This window comes from Protopterus annectens, chromosome 9.part0 (assembly GCF_019279795.1).
Source record: "Protopterus annectens isolate FY-2018-M chromosome 9.part0, PAN1.0, whole genome shotgun sequence".
NCBI lineage: Eukaryota > Metazoa > Chordata > Ceratodontiformes > Protopteridae > Protopterus > Protopterus annectens.
The window spans coordinates 741,854,984-741,871,750 of NC_056743.1; the positions used below are offsets into that span (position 1 = coordinate 741,854,984).

The window sequence follows — 16,767 nt, forward strand, 5'->3', positions numbered from 1 at the left end:
ACAGTTCGACCAAGATGCATTCGACAGAATGTGTCTCCTGTCTTCTGACAGGAGCCCTTTTTATGCATTAAATTATTTACCAGGGTAGAACACTGATGAAATGACCAGTTATAGGCTTAGCTTAATGTAACAAAACAGTGTACAGTGTACAGATAATAGTGGTTTACATTTTTGAGTGAGCATAGTAAATCTGGCAAACAATTTAAAGATCTAACAAATATATGTGCATTTATGTAAGTAGACCAGAAAGGGAGGGAGTACAAGTGGTGGAAATGTGGCAGTAGATGCTAGGTTAGGAAAGCTAATATAGACCATTAAGATGGAAGAGAGGACTAGATTGTGTGTAGTGGGTTTAGACCAGCATTGGTGTGGTAAGCTAAATTACAGTTTAGGATGAGTGAGTTAATCAGGTGGATCAGGTATGTGGGAGATAAAGATGCTATGCAATTGGATATATCACTGGAGGTGACATGTCCTTTAGATTGATAGTTGCATTCAAATTGCTTTATTAAGTATTGTTTGAACTGTGGCCTGAATAGGGAGTGGTTTGTGTGAACAGTTAAATCAGGAGGAAGTGACTGCCACAGTTTTGTGGCCAATTCAGCGAAGCAATGGCTAATAGAGTTCAGTCTGAGAGAAGGAGTTTGAAAGGTAAGGAATGGCTCCGACCTGGCTTCTTAGGTTATAGGTTTGAGTGGCAATAAATAGTTTGTGAGAGAGGAGAGGAGAGGTTGTCGAGTTTAAGTATTTTGAAAAGTAAGGAACTAGGAAGTAGATCTGGCCTGGCCTGTACTGGAAGACACTTAGCCTTTAAAAGAGTAAGACAGTGGTGTTCACTGCATGGTGAATTACATGTGAACTGATGTATATTATTGGAAAGTGGTTGAAGGGAGGCAGTGTTTTTGGCAGAGGAAGATGCAAACGAGGGAAGACCATATTCAGGTTGAGAAAGGAAGGGTGCCTTTTCCTATAGTAGCCCTTGATGTCTGTGAGAGGAGCTGAGATGTATTGTTGGCCCAGCAGAGTAGACTGTTGATCTTGCCTCTCAACTTCTGCATGTGCTCATGGGAGTTTAGTGATTGGGCAAACCAAATCCCAAAATGTATAAAGGAGCTGCTGGTTTCAGTGTGATTATCACAGTCAAGGATATGGCTAATCATTTATGGGTGCCAAATAATACCTATATTTTTTGGAATTAAGCACTAGTTTCCTGGAGTTCAGCCACTGCTGTAGCTGAAGGAAGGTCCTTTTGAATTTGAGTTTCAATTGCATCATGATAGGAATTACACCAGAAGATTACCATATCATGTGCATAATGAAGTGATGATAAATGGGGTCTAGTTGAAATTTGTTGATGAAGATTGAGAACTGAAGAAATGCTCTAATGGAGCCTTGTGATACCCCAAACTAAATGAGGGAACATTTGGAAAGATTAGGTCCTATATTTACCTGTAATGTATGGCTGAATAGAAAGTCTTTGAACCATGCAGCGACATTAGGTCTGATCCCAATTTATTGCAGAGGGAGAAGTAGAATTGGGTGGCTGACCATGTCAAAGGCATGGATTAAGTCAATGAACAGAGCTTCAATAAGATTTCGTTTTTCCATATTAATTAAGATGTTATTAGTCAGGGTCCCTAGTGAAGTCATTGTGCTCCTACCAGCCCAGAATCTGTGCTTTTTGATGGAGAGTAAGTGATGTTTTTGTAGGTAAGTGTTAAGTTTGTTACATGTAATTTTTTTTAAGAATTTTACCAAGGGTGAGTAGAATGGAGATGGCGTGGAAGTGACTACTAAGAACCAAGGACAGATATTGTCAGGCCCAGGTGGTGAGTCCATAGGAATTTCTTCAAGTAGGGGTAACATTTGCTAAAGTTATTTTTGAGAAACAAAAAGGTGGAATAAATGAAGGGGGTTAGGCTGTCTTTGTTGTAAGGGTGCATTAAGGGTAGGTGAGGATGTGGGATGGCTTAAAAATTCTCTGAAGAAACCTGAAAGTGTAAAATTACCAGATGAGCAGGGTATGTATCCTAGACTGGGTATTTCATTCATGGAGGAGCTTCCTGTTAGTTTGTTGACTTCCTGCCAGAAATGTTTATGGGAATAAAGAAAGGAGGTTTGCCTAGAGTTTACTTGCTTGGTTTTGAGTCTGTAGGCCTGTTTGGTCAAGATTTGTAATGATCAAGGTTGCTAGACATGGGGTCTTATTTCCACATTTCCAAGGATTCTTACTTTACAAACTTGACAGAGTCTGTTAACTTCTGGAATCCACTGTTGACTTCTGGCTAGTAAACTGCTTAAAAGTAATTAGCCCTATAAACTGACATTACAGATGAATGTAATAGAGCTTCAATGAATGCAGTTTCAGGTAAGAGTCTTTTCTGCTTTGGGACCTAAATTCTGGAGACTGTAGACATGTCAGGGGCATGTATTTAGGAGACAAACTTTTCCAGTACTACAGATATCTTATTCACTGTTTCTGTAGTCAAAAGAAGATTAACTTCAGTTCATTCAACTTATTTTATTTGTGGTCATTGTTTCATGTATTTTATAATATGGTATACTTATCAATGGATATATAGTGTTACTACAATTTTTTTTTTTTTTTGCCAATTGCACCATAAGTTAAAATCACAAGCATCAGCTTCTGCCATGTGTCATGCCAGTTCTTCCAGGTTTGATGTTTTTGATTACTCGTATTTCTTTGCTGTTGTATAGTATGGTTACATTCCAAAATTCAGATACTTTATATGTATGTTTTTTTCTGCAGTGTTTACTTTTAATATACTATTTTCATGATTCCATAACTGAAAAAATGTGCTTCATACCAAGTCTACCTGTCTAGTTAACAAACATACCTGTGTAACTGCAGCACCTATTGTTTAGTTTTCATTCATTCACTGGAACATTATGAAAGATATACAATTATCATAAAAGATGGGATCTCAACAATGCCATTTCTATGTATAAAGTATACAAAGCAGCTGTTTAGCAAAGTGCAGATTAGAATTAGACTTCTTATCATTGATCAATTACTTTCCATGTGAGCTTCTTAGAATCAGTGCTGAGTATGGAAAATGGAGCATATTAACCAAATGCGTCTGTGCTTTGATTATCCACAAGAAGGTGAACTTGGCTTTTCTGTTGCAGGTTAACATTGTGGATCCCAAGGCACTCTCTCATGCGTTCCAGTCTATTTTAGAAGATGATGTTATAGCCACCAATGTCTCATTGAAATTTGTACTTCATAAAGACATGTAAGTAAAACACTGATTAAAGATAACTATCTGTATCTCCGTATCTATCTATCTGCCTGTCTATTTATCTAGCTATCTCTCTATCTGTCACTGTGTATCGGTCACATTAGGGCTCTGTAGCATAATCACAAAATGCCCTATCAACTGCAGTTTGATCCACCTGCTCTCTGTTTATACCCATCGTATAAGAGGTAATAAATGCCATTGGATATAAGGTCTCAGCCCATTTCACAACACATGCAGTGATTGTATATGGCTATATCTCATGCTACAATCAACTTGAATCAGACTGTTAACTTTACCCTGTCAATCCTTATTATTTAATATACAGTAGGCTATTGAAGAGGTTAATTCTCTGAGTATATGAGTTACACCATTAATTTGTTTGTTTAAAAAAAGTAATATGTTTTATTTACTGATGTCTATAATAGATTAAAGAACTTCATTTGTTCATTTTCTGATACCTGCTTTAGTATTAGCTTACACAGAATCTCAGGGCAGCTGTGCCTATCTAAGAGGTATTTTGGCAGGGATATCAGCCTATCATAAGGCGCACACTCTCACTCTCACTCTCACTCTCACTCTCACTCTCACTCTCACTCTCACTCTCACTCACACTCTCACTCTCTTTTGTGTATCTCTTCACCCAGCAGCATGTCTTTGGGATGTGGGAGGAAATCAGTGTCCCCAGGTGAAAACTGACATGAATGTATGGAGGGTGTACTAAATTGCACATAGAGGGCACCCCAGCTTGGAATTAAATCATAATGATCTGCGATTTGATTAGAGGAATTGTTGCTGACAAAGAAAAAAATGGACTAAATCTCTGCTCCAGCTCTAATGATTGAAAATATGCATATATATGTTTTTATATTCTTTATTTAATAGCTTACAAATTATGGTAGAAAAGGGCAGTATCTCTGATGAGGTTATGTTCAATCATTTGACAACACTTAACAGAAAAGAACATGGTCTGTAGTAGCTACTAGTATGAATCAAGGCATATTGGCTTGGAAATGCCACTTGTTATAATTTTTGTAGCTTATGTTCCAGAAACTGATAAACCTGTAAGTGTGATATGCAATATCCCCTGTAATAAAAGTTAAGATAAAGCCAGTGTTTTTGTATACTGTTAGATCACAAGTTTGCAGGTCTTATCACTAGGAACACTTTTTGCTTGGTAATGATTTCATCTGAAAATAAAAAAATGCAACTTGGTGAAAAGGTGTACCCTATATATGATTAGCTGTGATTTGTTCAGGTTTTAAATGTCTGAACACAACTGGTCAAATTAGCGTTTTGTCATTATTCATATATCTATCTACTTATTTATTCATTCATTCATTTGACATTTGTTAATCGGGCTGGTCCAACTGAGCACAAGCCCATTTTCATTGGAGATCCGAGGAGAAAAGCTCCAGCAATACATATACAGTTATATTAAAAAAGAAAACAAACAGCAGAAAGAGCCACAACAGAAGAAAACAATAACTAAATATATACCAGTCTTTAAGTGTGGGCGAGACAAAACAGGTGAATTCATAGAAGTTAAATTACATACAATGTAGCAGCATGTGGGAGAAGTAGTTTTAAGCACCCACTTATTATATTAGAAAATAGGTGCTGATAAGCTAATATTTTGTGTTAACGTGATTTATAGTGTTAGTCAATATATTTAGTAGGGGCAGGAGAGACATATTTGATTTAGTAAGGAAGGAGTAATAGGGGAAGAATAAAGTAAGTTCTGTCTATAGGGAGATTTACTTTACACAAGTTTAAGTTACACAAGGAACAAGGAGATAAAGCAAATTAAGCATTTAAACATTTAAAGGTGTGGTCAAAAGAGGTAAGAAACAGGCAGTAGACAGAGAGGGTAGAGGTTTATGTGGCATCATGACAGGGGCAAAGCCATGATTTGGCTAGATACTACTTTAGTTCTTTTTTGAAACCGATACTGTGTGTAATGCTTCTTATGTTGAGGGGAAGTCTGTTCCAAATGTGGGCCACTGCGTATTTGAATAATACATGTCCAACAGTTTTATTGGGTTTGTATATCTGAAGATGATGTTGGTCTGTACTGAGTAGAGGATGAGAAGGGGGTATAGTGAGATATAAGATTAGACAGTTAGGGGCATGCAGAGGATTTGCTTAGTAGGACGTGAGTTATGTGAAGTTGTGATTGCTGCAGTTGATGGGGATTTCTAGCCATTGTAGGTTCTTTAGAGCTATTCAGTGGTGAGAGGAATGAGGTAGGTTTTGCAGCGAATTTTGTGATTTTAGTATAGGTCTGTTCCATCTTATATATTGTTGAGGACTGAAGGCTTGTGAGAACTGGGGCAGCATAAAGAAGGCTAGTTAGTAAGTAGTCTTGCACTAATGAAAGTATAGAATCAAGGGTTAGGAATTTTTTTTTACTATAAAGAAGACCCAGTTTTTGATTAGTTTTTTTAATGGATTGTTGGACATAGAAGTTGAATTTGAGTTGATTATCAGTTATCACACCAAATATTTTTGTGAGAGTCTATGTTAGTAATAGTTTTATTTAAGGATGAGATAGTGAAGATTGTTTTGAGATGCTAGAGTGATTTGGGGAGAAAGAGCAATAGTTTAGTCTTTTTAGGATTTAATATGAGCTGATTTTCTATGAAAAACTGTTCAATGGATAGGAAAGAGTTTTAGGTAATAGAGCGAAGCTGAGACATAGTTTTAGAAGAGGAAATAAGAGTCGGATCATCATCATACTGAATAAGAGAAGAATGATGACAAAAGGTATAAAGGTCATTGGTGAAGATGTTGAATAGAAAGGGTCCCAGGATGGACCCTTGGGGAACACCTGTATGTATGGGAAGGAAGGGAGAGTAGGAGGATTGCCATCTGACAGCCTGTAGTCTATTTGAGAGATAGCTGGAGAACCATTTTAGAGTGGAGGCTGAAAGGTTAAGGTTGGCTAGTCTAGTAAGAAGTTCTGAATGGGCTGCCTTGTCAAAGGCTTTTGACAGCTCTAAAATCAGGCATAAAACAAGATTGTTGTTATCATGAGCCTCTGCTGTTATATTAGTGAAAGAGGGCTGTAATTGTACTATGGTTTGGCCAGAAACCATGTTGAGTGAGTGTTAATAGGTTTCTTGGATGAGGAATTTGAGGAGCTGTGAGTGAATACATTTTTGACTATTTTTGAGAGGGGAGAGAATATAGCTATTGGTCTAAAGTTAGATGGGTCTGTGGAGTTGCCTCCTTTGTGTAGTGGTATTACATAGAAGGATTTCCAGATATCAGGTACAGTGGCTTTGTGAATAGCTCTATTAATAAGTATTGAAACAGGACAGGCTATTAAGTTAGCTGCAAGTTTGAAAAAGAGGGGGGTAAATTGTCAGTTGATGGAGAACCTGGCTTTAATTTTAGGAGGAGGGATTTAATATATATGAGGTGAAAATTGATGTAAAAGTAAAAAGGTTATGATTTGGGGGTATTAGGGGTTGAATTGTAGTGTTGGAGTTTAGGTCAGTATTGGTCAGTTTATTGATTGTATCAGTGAAGCAGTGGTTAATGACTGAGGCAGTGTCTTGTGCCTAGTTGTTTAGAAAAGGAGTTGGAGTATGAGAGCATCCGGGGTGAAGGACAGAGCTGATAGCTTTCCAGAAGGTTTTGGGATTTGAGTGATAAGTAGTTTGGAGTGAATAATACAATTTTTCTTATCATTATAAATGTTTTTTTTTGTTTGCTTTGTTCCTAAGAATTTGATGGTGAGTAGGGATTTGGCTTTAACCCATGTTTTCGAAGCAGAATCTGTGTTCATAGGTGTGTACTAGGCTAATTGCCCTGGGGTCTTTACAAGCCTAGCCCATAGATGTGCCCTGGCATTGTGCCGCCCGTCATTAGTTCCCAGTTCCTCTATCAAGTAGAGCCACTGGAGTGATCCACGGGGTGAACTGTCTATTTCCCATCCACTCATCAAGATTTCTCTTGACGAGGACTAGTGAGGTGCTCTGCTTGACATGTATGGGATGTCGATTCCAGAGCATGGGCAGTCTGTGTGTTATGAACCTGTCCCTCCAGCATGTTTTATTGATTGTGGTAATGAGGTTGAGGTCTCTGGAACGTGTGGTGCGGTGGGATTGGGATTTCTTTAGATGTAGCATTTATAACAGAGCTGGGTCAGACATGGCTTTGTAAGTCAAGCAGTGATCACCTCTTAGTAGATGATATGAGACAGAGAATAGCTGGTATGTTTTGAGTCTGTCCATGTAGGACATGTGTTTAAGGCCTAGGATCTTCTTCATGTGGTACTTTTGTGGCCTCTCCAGCTGTTGTGGGTGTCTAGTGAGGTACATGCCAAATGGGGCATTACACTCTATGATTGGTCTAATGAGGGAGGAGTAAAGAGAAATGATGACCTCTCTCTTACTGGATGCAAAACCCTTGGTAATGAGATGTGCCACATAGAAGGACATTTTGACCACAGTGGTGGTTGAAGGAGAGGTTGCTGTCAACCTGTGTCCCCAGATCTCTTATAATGCCTTCAGTGTTCAGTGGGCTCCCATCGATGTGGTAATTAGTGTGAACTGAGTTTTTCCCAAAGGGGATGACAGCGCATTTTTTGACATTAAGCTTAAGACCATGGTTTCAACACCAGTCATTGGTCTCAGTGAGTCCTTTCTGTAGGATGTCTGCATCACTTGGGGAGTTAATAATGGCTCCTGGCTTGCAGTCGTCTGTGAATTTGGTCAGCCAGAGTCCCTCCGTGTTGGCCTGGACTTCTGAGAAGTAGATGCCAAACAGCAGAGGACCCAGTGGGACTCCACTTGTGACTGGTTGGCAGTCTGACTTTTGGAGTCCGCTACTTTCACCTTGTTTGTTTTATCTGTGAGCCAATTTGCAACCCACCTAATGATATAGGAGTTGATGCCTAGTTTGGTGAGTTTATCAATAATTCCTGAGTGAGGAATGGTATCAAAGGCCTTGACCATATCGAGGTAGGCTATATGAACTGCTTTACCTTCATCCACTGCTCTGGTGACTGACCCAAAGAAATCAACCAGGTTGAGCAGGCTTGATCTACCTTTCACAAAACCAAATTGCGTGGGATCTAGAGTTTGGAGATTCCCTATATCCTTGTTAATTAGGTCCAAGATGATGTGCTCCATAGCCTTGCATATCAGACTTGTCAGGCTAATGGGGCAGCAATTTCCAGGGTCTGTAGTCCTTCTCCTCCTTTGTGGAGAGGGATGACTGTAGCAGTGTGCCATTTGGTAGGGACAAAGTCTGAGGTGAGGTTGTGACTGAACAGAGCACACAGATGTGGTGCCAGTTCACATTATAATTCATGTAGAACAGAGCCAGGGATATTCTCGGGTCCCATGGAAGCTGTATTCTTGGCCTTAGACAATGCAGCTTTAAGCTGTGATGCAATAATGCTTGGTGCCTGGCATTCTTCTGGTATTGAGATTGGGCCTGTGGGGGGGAAGGGTAAAGTTGGCACTGAATCTGTCGGCCGGTATGTTGGCGATATCTGTTGGCTCAGTATAGGAGGTACCATTGTGCAGTAACTCAGAGCAAATTTAGTTATTGCTATGGAGATTCTTGATATAACTAAAGAAGGCTTAATGGTGGTTGTTAGTGTCTGCTGCAATTCTGCCTTCATAGCTGGCTTTGGAGCTTTTGATGAGGGATCTCAACTTTTTGTTGAGGCTAATAAGGGAATTTTACCAGTCTTGGGGACTTCACTTTTTTCTGCAATAGTTTCTTCCTTCTGTTGTAGAGTTTATTAATGGCAGGGGACCACCAGACTGGCTTCCTTTTTTTGGAGGAGAGCATCTTGGTTTTTTTGGGTATGGCTAGTTCCATGCATTTATGTATGTGTTCGTACAGTGCATCGGTGTATGATTCAGCAGTCATGCATCTATTTTCCATTGGCATGGGTGCCGTGAAGTTAGCCACCTCTGTTGTTAGGGGTCCAAAGTCAGCTTTGGAGAAGTTTTTCATGGTGGATTCCTTTGCGGGGGTGTGTGGGTGAGATGTGGATTTTCATGATGATTAGTTTGTGGTCGGATCTAACTAGGGAGGAATTGACTATTGGTGTAGCGCAATGGTTCCCCATGTTAGTAGTAACCAGGTCAAGGATGTTGCTTCCTCTAGTGAGGATAAGAATGAGCTGGTCCAGGGCTTTGGAACTGATGAATTCCAGGAAGCATTGGGCCAGTGCATTGGTGCTTGAGTAGTTTTCCTAGTTGATGGAGGGGTAGTTGAAGTCTCCTAATATGAGTGTTGGGTTGGACCTTGATAGATTCCAGGGTGCTTAGGAACCTGGAGTTAGTCTAGAGATATGGTTGGAGACCTATAGCAGGCTATGACCTGGATCACAGTCTTACCCACTGTTAGTGTTACCTGAAGTATCTGAGATGCATTATGCTGGGTTACTAGTCTGAAGGTGTGCATATCTTTTATGAATATGGAGACATCGCCGCCTTTGGAGCTTCGGTCCATGTTTCAGGGCTGAAAGGTGTGGAATGAGTTATAGCCTGGTAGCACAGAGGTGCTTTCTGCCGCTTTAAACCAGGTCTCAGCTCTAGCACAAATGTCGATGTTCTCCATTTTGAGAAGTGCTTCGAGCAAGTGCATCTTGAGATTTAGACTTCTAGCATTGAGCAGCATGACCCTCAGATTGCAGTTATTTATAGCTGTTACGGTGGTAATTTGGTCTTTGGAACACTGCCTAAAAAAGGCACTATAGTGGTGGCAAGAGCCTTAGCCAGTACCTGGAAACCCAGGGATGGCAGATGCAGGCCATCTCTGGCAAAGCATCGAGGTCTGTCATTCATGTCATCCCAACCAGACAGATACTAAATCCCCTTATAATGACACCAGAAACTTAGCCAGTTATTGAAGTCAATCATTTTTTGTTTGTACTGTGGTATCATTCTGGGTGATGTTAGGATACTGCTCAGGGCTAGTGTCATACCTGCCTGGGCCACATAATCTGAGAGCCCCACCATGTCCCTTTTCATGTAGTCCAGGGCGGTGATTCTCAGGTCATTCACAACCACATGGACAATGACAGAGTCATATTTGTACTTGTTGTGGAGTGACCTGAGTGCATGTGTTATGTGTTGGATTCTGGCACCTGATAGCTGACTGTTACCTTCTTATTCAGCCTAGTGAGTGGTACATTTGTGTGCCTCACTATTGAGTCACCTATGATTAGTGTATTGGGTAAGGTGTTTAGCCTTAAGGACTTAGGTTGAGGGGCACACTGTGGAGGTGAGCTATGTGTCCTGTGGTTTATGCTGTGTTGTGGTGGCTGAGTGCATTTCTGTCTCGGAGGTCTCTGCTATTTGGGTAAATTTCTATTGAGTGCCTCCACAAAGGTGGGTGTGTGGTTTGTGTTTTTATGTGAGAGCTGTGATAGTGAGTGTTCTGGAGGGGTATGTGTTCCATGTGGTGTGGTGCAGGAGTTGAACTTCTCCTCTTGACCAGTTAATCTGATCTTGGCTGGAGAGTGCATAGCTTCCAATTTGGTGATATAAGTGCATCTCTCACAAGTCTGAGTGTTGGGAGGTAAGAGGGGGGAGGGGTTGTCTGTGTACATGAGGCAGTTGCTACTCTCCCTCAGATTATCCAAATGCACCAGTTTAATAGGAGAAAGCACAGGGAACTGCCCTTTAATCATGCCAGGAGAGGTGGTCATAATTACTAAGTGTACCGCAGCTATTCCCGTGAAAAACAACTATTGCTGATGGCTCTTAGGTGTGCTGTAATAATTGCTACAAAAACCTGTTGAAGTGCAAAGCAATTTGTGCAAAAGAGAAAGAACTAGCAAGATCCAAGGGAAAAACTGAAGACCAGACTTTCTGGCACCAGTAATAATTTACCTTAGCTCGGCATTGAGCTAGGTGAATCCAAAGAGATTGAGGCTATGAACAGAGAGGGGTCTGTATTTAGTATTTTCCACTAAATATTAACATCACCTACTAATACAGTTTCATATGGTATGTTTTGGGAAGCCCAGGGTAGTATGCTTTGTAGTACTGAGATATTATTGCCAAGGGAGATATATACATAAGCAATTGCAAAATTTTTGTGGGAGTTTGTGACAGTTTAGAAATAAAACCAAAAAATTAGCGACTGTGAGAAGAATGAAAGCAGCTACAAAGCCAGATGAATTTTAGCGCTTTCTTTCACTTTATTATTGTCGTGAACTTCCTCAGAAAACCAGGATGCCTCCCAACATCCTGGTTTTATAATCATGAACAGGAAATGATGTAAATCCGATGTTACAATAATAATATTTTTTTAAAAATATAGAACTTTTAAACACATTAATCAAATCTAACATTTGTACTTCATTATAAAAAATATCATCTGAATAAAAATCGATGAAATATAACAATATATCATCATCTTTAAAATTGAAAAATATTGAAACACTGTCAAGTACTGAAAAGTGTAACCATATTAAATATAATAAATTCCGACTGAAACTAATGATACATGATGAACCATGATTAATATAATAATGGCAAAAATAATGATGGCAAACATAACTGTGTCAAATGGTGATCCCATGGAAAAATCTCCACTGATGTCTCCTATAGTCATAACCAAGACATCTAGACATCTCCCACTTTTGATCATTCACTCACGCAAACACTCACCCTCACATACAATCCAATTCATATATCCTAACAAATCGAGGAAGCGTAGATCCTAAAGCAGATAGGCGAACCTGATGAAATGTATAAGCACTCACTCAAAAATGCACCAGAATGTGCATGCTATGAGAGCGCTATACACAAATTAATAAGAAACAAAAATGAGCTAATATGGAATAGCCAAAAAACAAAACAAACTAAAACTAATGACTAAAAATAGACTCTAATGAAAGGGTATGATATATAGACACCCATATCACTAGAAATATATATACACATAAATGAAAAGTGTATAAACATATACATATCAATCGTGAGCGTAAATACATGCATACGCATAAACACATACATGTGGACATGTATGAATGTGTGTGTATAAGAGTGCACTTGGATGCATGCACACACACACATACACACACATACCCACACTCTCTCACTCCCTCACCCACATACCCATGTGAAGGAAATGGAAAAAACTGTTGTACCAAATTATCTATATAATAGGAAACATTTAATATTTATCGATTCATTGAGACCAGGGGGTTCGTCTGCTCCTAGGCACAACTGCCATAATGACTCTTTCTGCTCCAGCTTGTTATTCAAATCTCCCTTTAGCAAACTTTTCTCTACATGGTCTAAGACAAAGAACTCAAATTTCTTAAAGTCCAAACATTCCAATGAGTGTCTAGCCAAAGAATTATTTCTATCTTTGTTCTTTATAGCTAAAGTATGCTCATAGATCCTGCGTTTTAACATCCTTTTTTTTTTCCCTACATAATAATTGTCACAGGACAAACACGTAGCTAAATAGACTACATATTCGCTGTGACAATTATAATACTTGGTTGCCCAAAATGTCCTGTTTACATGTTTCAGTGTCACAAAAGAGGTGTTACTAATAAATCGACACTGTCTACAATTGTGGCACGCAAATGTTCCTTTCTTTCTACTGATCTCCCTAGTAGGTACTGTGTTTGTTCCATGTTCCATTTCTAAAAAACTTCTTATGTTAGTAACGTTTTTATATGTAAAACATGGTTTAAAGCCAATGCATGACATTAGCTCTCTATTTCCTAATATAATACCCCAATTCCTTTCTATAATACTTCTTATACTCCACAATTCATTAGAAATCGGAAGAGGAAATGCAGTTTGGAAGTCATCAGTCATATTAATATTTCTAGTGCCACCTATTGATATTTCTTCAATGTTATCATTCCTATTAATTGTCAAAATTGGTTCAGCTACCCCATGACGAAGCATTTTGACTTCATTTTCTAACCTTTTTATCATATGTTTCTATTATGGTTCATCATGTATCATTAGTCGGAATTTATTATATTTAATATGGTTACACTTTTCAGTACTTGACAGTGTTTCAATATTTTTCAATTTTAAAGATGATGATATATTGTTATATTTCATCGATTTTTATTCAGATGATACTTTTTATAATGAAGTACAAATGTTAGATTTGATTAATGTGTTTAAAAGTTCTATATTTTTAAAAAATTATTATTATTGTAACATCGGATTTACATCATTTCCTGTTCATGATTATAAAACCAGGATGTTGGGAGGCATCCTGGTTTTCTGAGGAAGTTTACGACAATAATAAAGTGAAAGAAAGCGCTAAAATTCATCTGGCTTTGTAGCTGCTTTCATTCTTCTCACAGTCGCTAATTTTTTGGTTTTACAAGAGTTTTGTTCGGGGTGCCGAAGTGTTTTTTAGTTAGTTTAGAAATAAAAGTTCAGCTGGGTGGAAGTCAGGTGGTTGGGTGGATAGGGAGGAGAGATTAAGTTGTTCAGAAAAGAGTATAGCAACTCCATCTCCATTTTTAAGTCGATGTCTTAGAAATGTATTAAATTGGAGCAGTTAATCCGTAATTATAGTTCTGTTTTCTCTTATTTGCTGTGTGAATTCTATTTTTCCAGGTCTAGGTTTGTCCAATTAGTGGGTGAGCAAGATCTGGTGCATATCTAAGGGTTGAAATAAAAGGTAATGTATTTAGAGTTTGTACTGGAGCTAAACCAGCTAATTGTAAGGGAATGTATTTAGAGTTGGTACTGGAGATAAAACTGACTAATACGATAGACCAGGAGCACAGAGGTTCAGTTGGGAGAAACGTAATAGCAGTAGAAAGGGGTAAGGGAGGAGTCAGAAGAGAAATAGGAGTGTGGCCAGTGATGTGGGGTAAAACTAGTTGTGGAAGAATGTACAAGGACGGATATTAACAGTTGTACTTGGTATATGTAAAATGAGTGTCCGTTGAAAGATGCACGTAGCCACAGTATTCAGTTGCCGTTTTGTTAAGGAACAGAGGTCTATCTGTGAGTATGTCAGCAAACTGGCACTGTAAAACAGACTTCATTTACGGGTAAAGTAGTCATCTACAATTGTTTTTCACATCACCGGAGGTCAGAGCCGTACAGTTAGAAATGGCAGAAGGGTATATAGTATACATGTAGGAATACTTGTATATACATCATATAGTAGACATAGGAATTGCAGGATCACTGTTGGTGCAAAACGTTGTGCTATTTTGGAAAGTTTATTTTCTCCACTGTTAAGCTGGGGTCTAGAAGTGAGCCCTCTTGCAAAAATGCTTATATCAGTCTCTGTAGGCGGGTTGTAGGTATTTATGTTATTGATGAATTGTAATCAAGCTTTTTTTTCTGTTTCTTTTTTTGCTTTACAGCAATCGTTCATAGGATAAGGTGTGAAAAGTACAATTCACTTATGTTATGATGTCATGTGGCCCCACTGCACTTTAATTACCTTCTAGATGACTGTCTCATGAATTATTCCATTTTTGCAAAATACAAAATGTGGCAATCTAAGGGTTGATTATTATAAGCAGGGTGCACAGTTTCCACTTGTCACTAAGCAATATGTTTTTCTCCCATTGTGACAAAGTTTGCAAGCATGGGTTTGAATTGAATAACCCTTCATCATTTTATGACAAATTTTTGTGAAGAACAGCCAAGCAAATATTAATTTCCTGCCCAACAGCAGTGTTTCACATGTAATTGTTTGTGGAAACTAAAGTAAATCTGTGGAAGGCGATGAAAATGACTGCTCTCATACATTCTTAACAGAGTGGTTATACTAAACATCTGGGACAAAATAGTTAAATACCATATCTATGAGCCAGCATTTACATAATTCAAACAAAAATGTGTTGTTTTGTCAAAAAAACGGAAGCAGCTAATCCCAGACATAAGCATTTTGGGCAGGACTGAAAGGAAAGTGATTTATGAACTTGAGTGAAGATATAGCTAGTTTGAAACTGAGTTAAAATACTGAACTTTGCTTGACTAATGGAAAACCAAATTCAGAACTCCATTAATGCTTATTTTTGTACATCTGCTGGCATGATTGTATGTGTGCCTCTGATAGACAGGTTTGCTATTCCTGCTACACGGGAGAGATGTGGTGCATTGCAGAAACTTGGATTATATGGCAGGTTGGGAACCATTGTTTAGTGTCATACTAGTGACAAACAACATCATTTTGAGTCATAAAAATCAAATCATGATTCCGTATTTTTCCCATCATGCATTTGTCTTAAATGTTTCTGTAGCTCCCATGATGACATCATGTTGAGTAATGGATATATAGTGAGTGGCTTCTTATGTGGAAACTGGTCAAAGTGGTGTGTGCAAGGATGAGTTAGTCCCTGTATGAAACTATACAAAACAAATTATTGTTTTAATGTTTATAAGTTGCCTCAATATGAATTCCAGGCAAAGATCTGTTATTAGGTAGTGGCTTTAGAGGGAAACAGTTCATTGTGCCATTCAGTGACTTAAATGTGCTGTGAAGCTGGAATGGAAGGAGGCATTTACTTAGGTGTCATGAATTCCATTCATCACAAGTATTTCTTTATTATTTGTTTATGTATTTAATTTTAACTGTGTTAGTCCCATTAGGTCAAGATTTATTAAGGCAGCCAGTCAATCAGGGTGTTTGGGATGTGGGATGCTCATACAAAACATGTACGGACATGGGGAAAACATGAAGAATCCACTCGGTAAATGTTCATAAGCCAATATTAACCAATGGATACTGGAGCTGAAAATTAGCAGTATTAACAGTTGCACAAATATGTGACCTCAAGTTGTGAATATGAAAGGGGAAAGACTGGGGTCATAGCTCCCTAAATGCAGCTGTGAGATCTGCAACCTCTATGTTTGCTTAGATGAATTTCAGAGGAACATTAGTACCATTTTGTGTGCCTGTTTCCTAGATTTTGCAAAATCTATAAATCCTACTTGATCTCAGGTTTCATTGTTGTATGTGGGGTGCATCTTTCTATTCAATACATGCTCAAACAGTTGCACTTGTACTGCTGCATGAGTGTATACCCTACCACCTTGCTACTTGGGCAGACTACAGATGCCCTTTTCACCTGCTTGTCCTGATTTGACTGGGACATCCCAGTTTAGAAGTAAATCAGCCCACAGTTTTGGCATCCCATTTTTGCATAGTGACAGCCCTGAATGCTGAAGTCTTTACCTACCCAGAATTGTTGATTAACACTAAATGCAGCCACGTACTTGAAGTCTTTTTTTTCCTGTGCATAATGAGATTTCACCTCATCTAGCTTGGCTCCTCCTTTTCCTGTGTGGAGTAAATCAGTAAATGTTTTGGCAGTTTTCTGTATCCGTAAAGAATTAGCAGTGGCAAGCTCTACATTTCTAAATCTGTATTATTGCAACAGAGTAGGATAAGGCTCATACTTTCACTTGTCTGAGCTGTATGCTTGATAGATCCGTGCACTAGCACAGAAATGGCACTAACAGGTTATGGCAGAGACACATGAAGTGAATGTTGGAATTGGGAAGGTATGTCCACATTA

General features: G+C 38.7%; 1 protein-coding gene across 7 annotated transcripts in view; it reads left to right on the plus strand.

The window, feature by feature from the left end:
- LOC122811493 (circularly permutated Ras protein 1-like) overlaps window positions 1-16,767 on the plus strand; it is a 1,239,209-nt gene that overhangs the window by 912,811 nt on the left and 309,631 nt on the right. For all 7 annotated transcript variants that reach the window (XM_044083365.1, XM_044083368.1, XM_044083363.1 and 4 more), the window contains one exon: window positions 3,151-3,257. In XM_044083365.1, coding sequence (XP_043939300.1) covers window positions 3,151-3,257 — 107 coding nt within the window. The remainder of the gene's footprint in view (window positions 1-3,150; window positions 3,258-16,767) is intronic.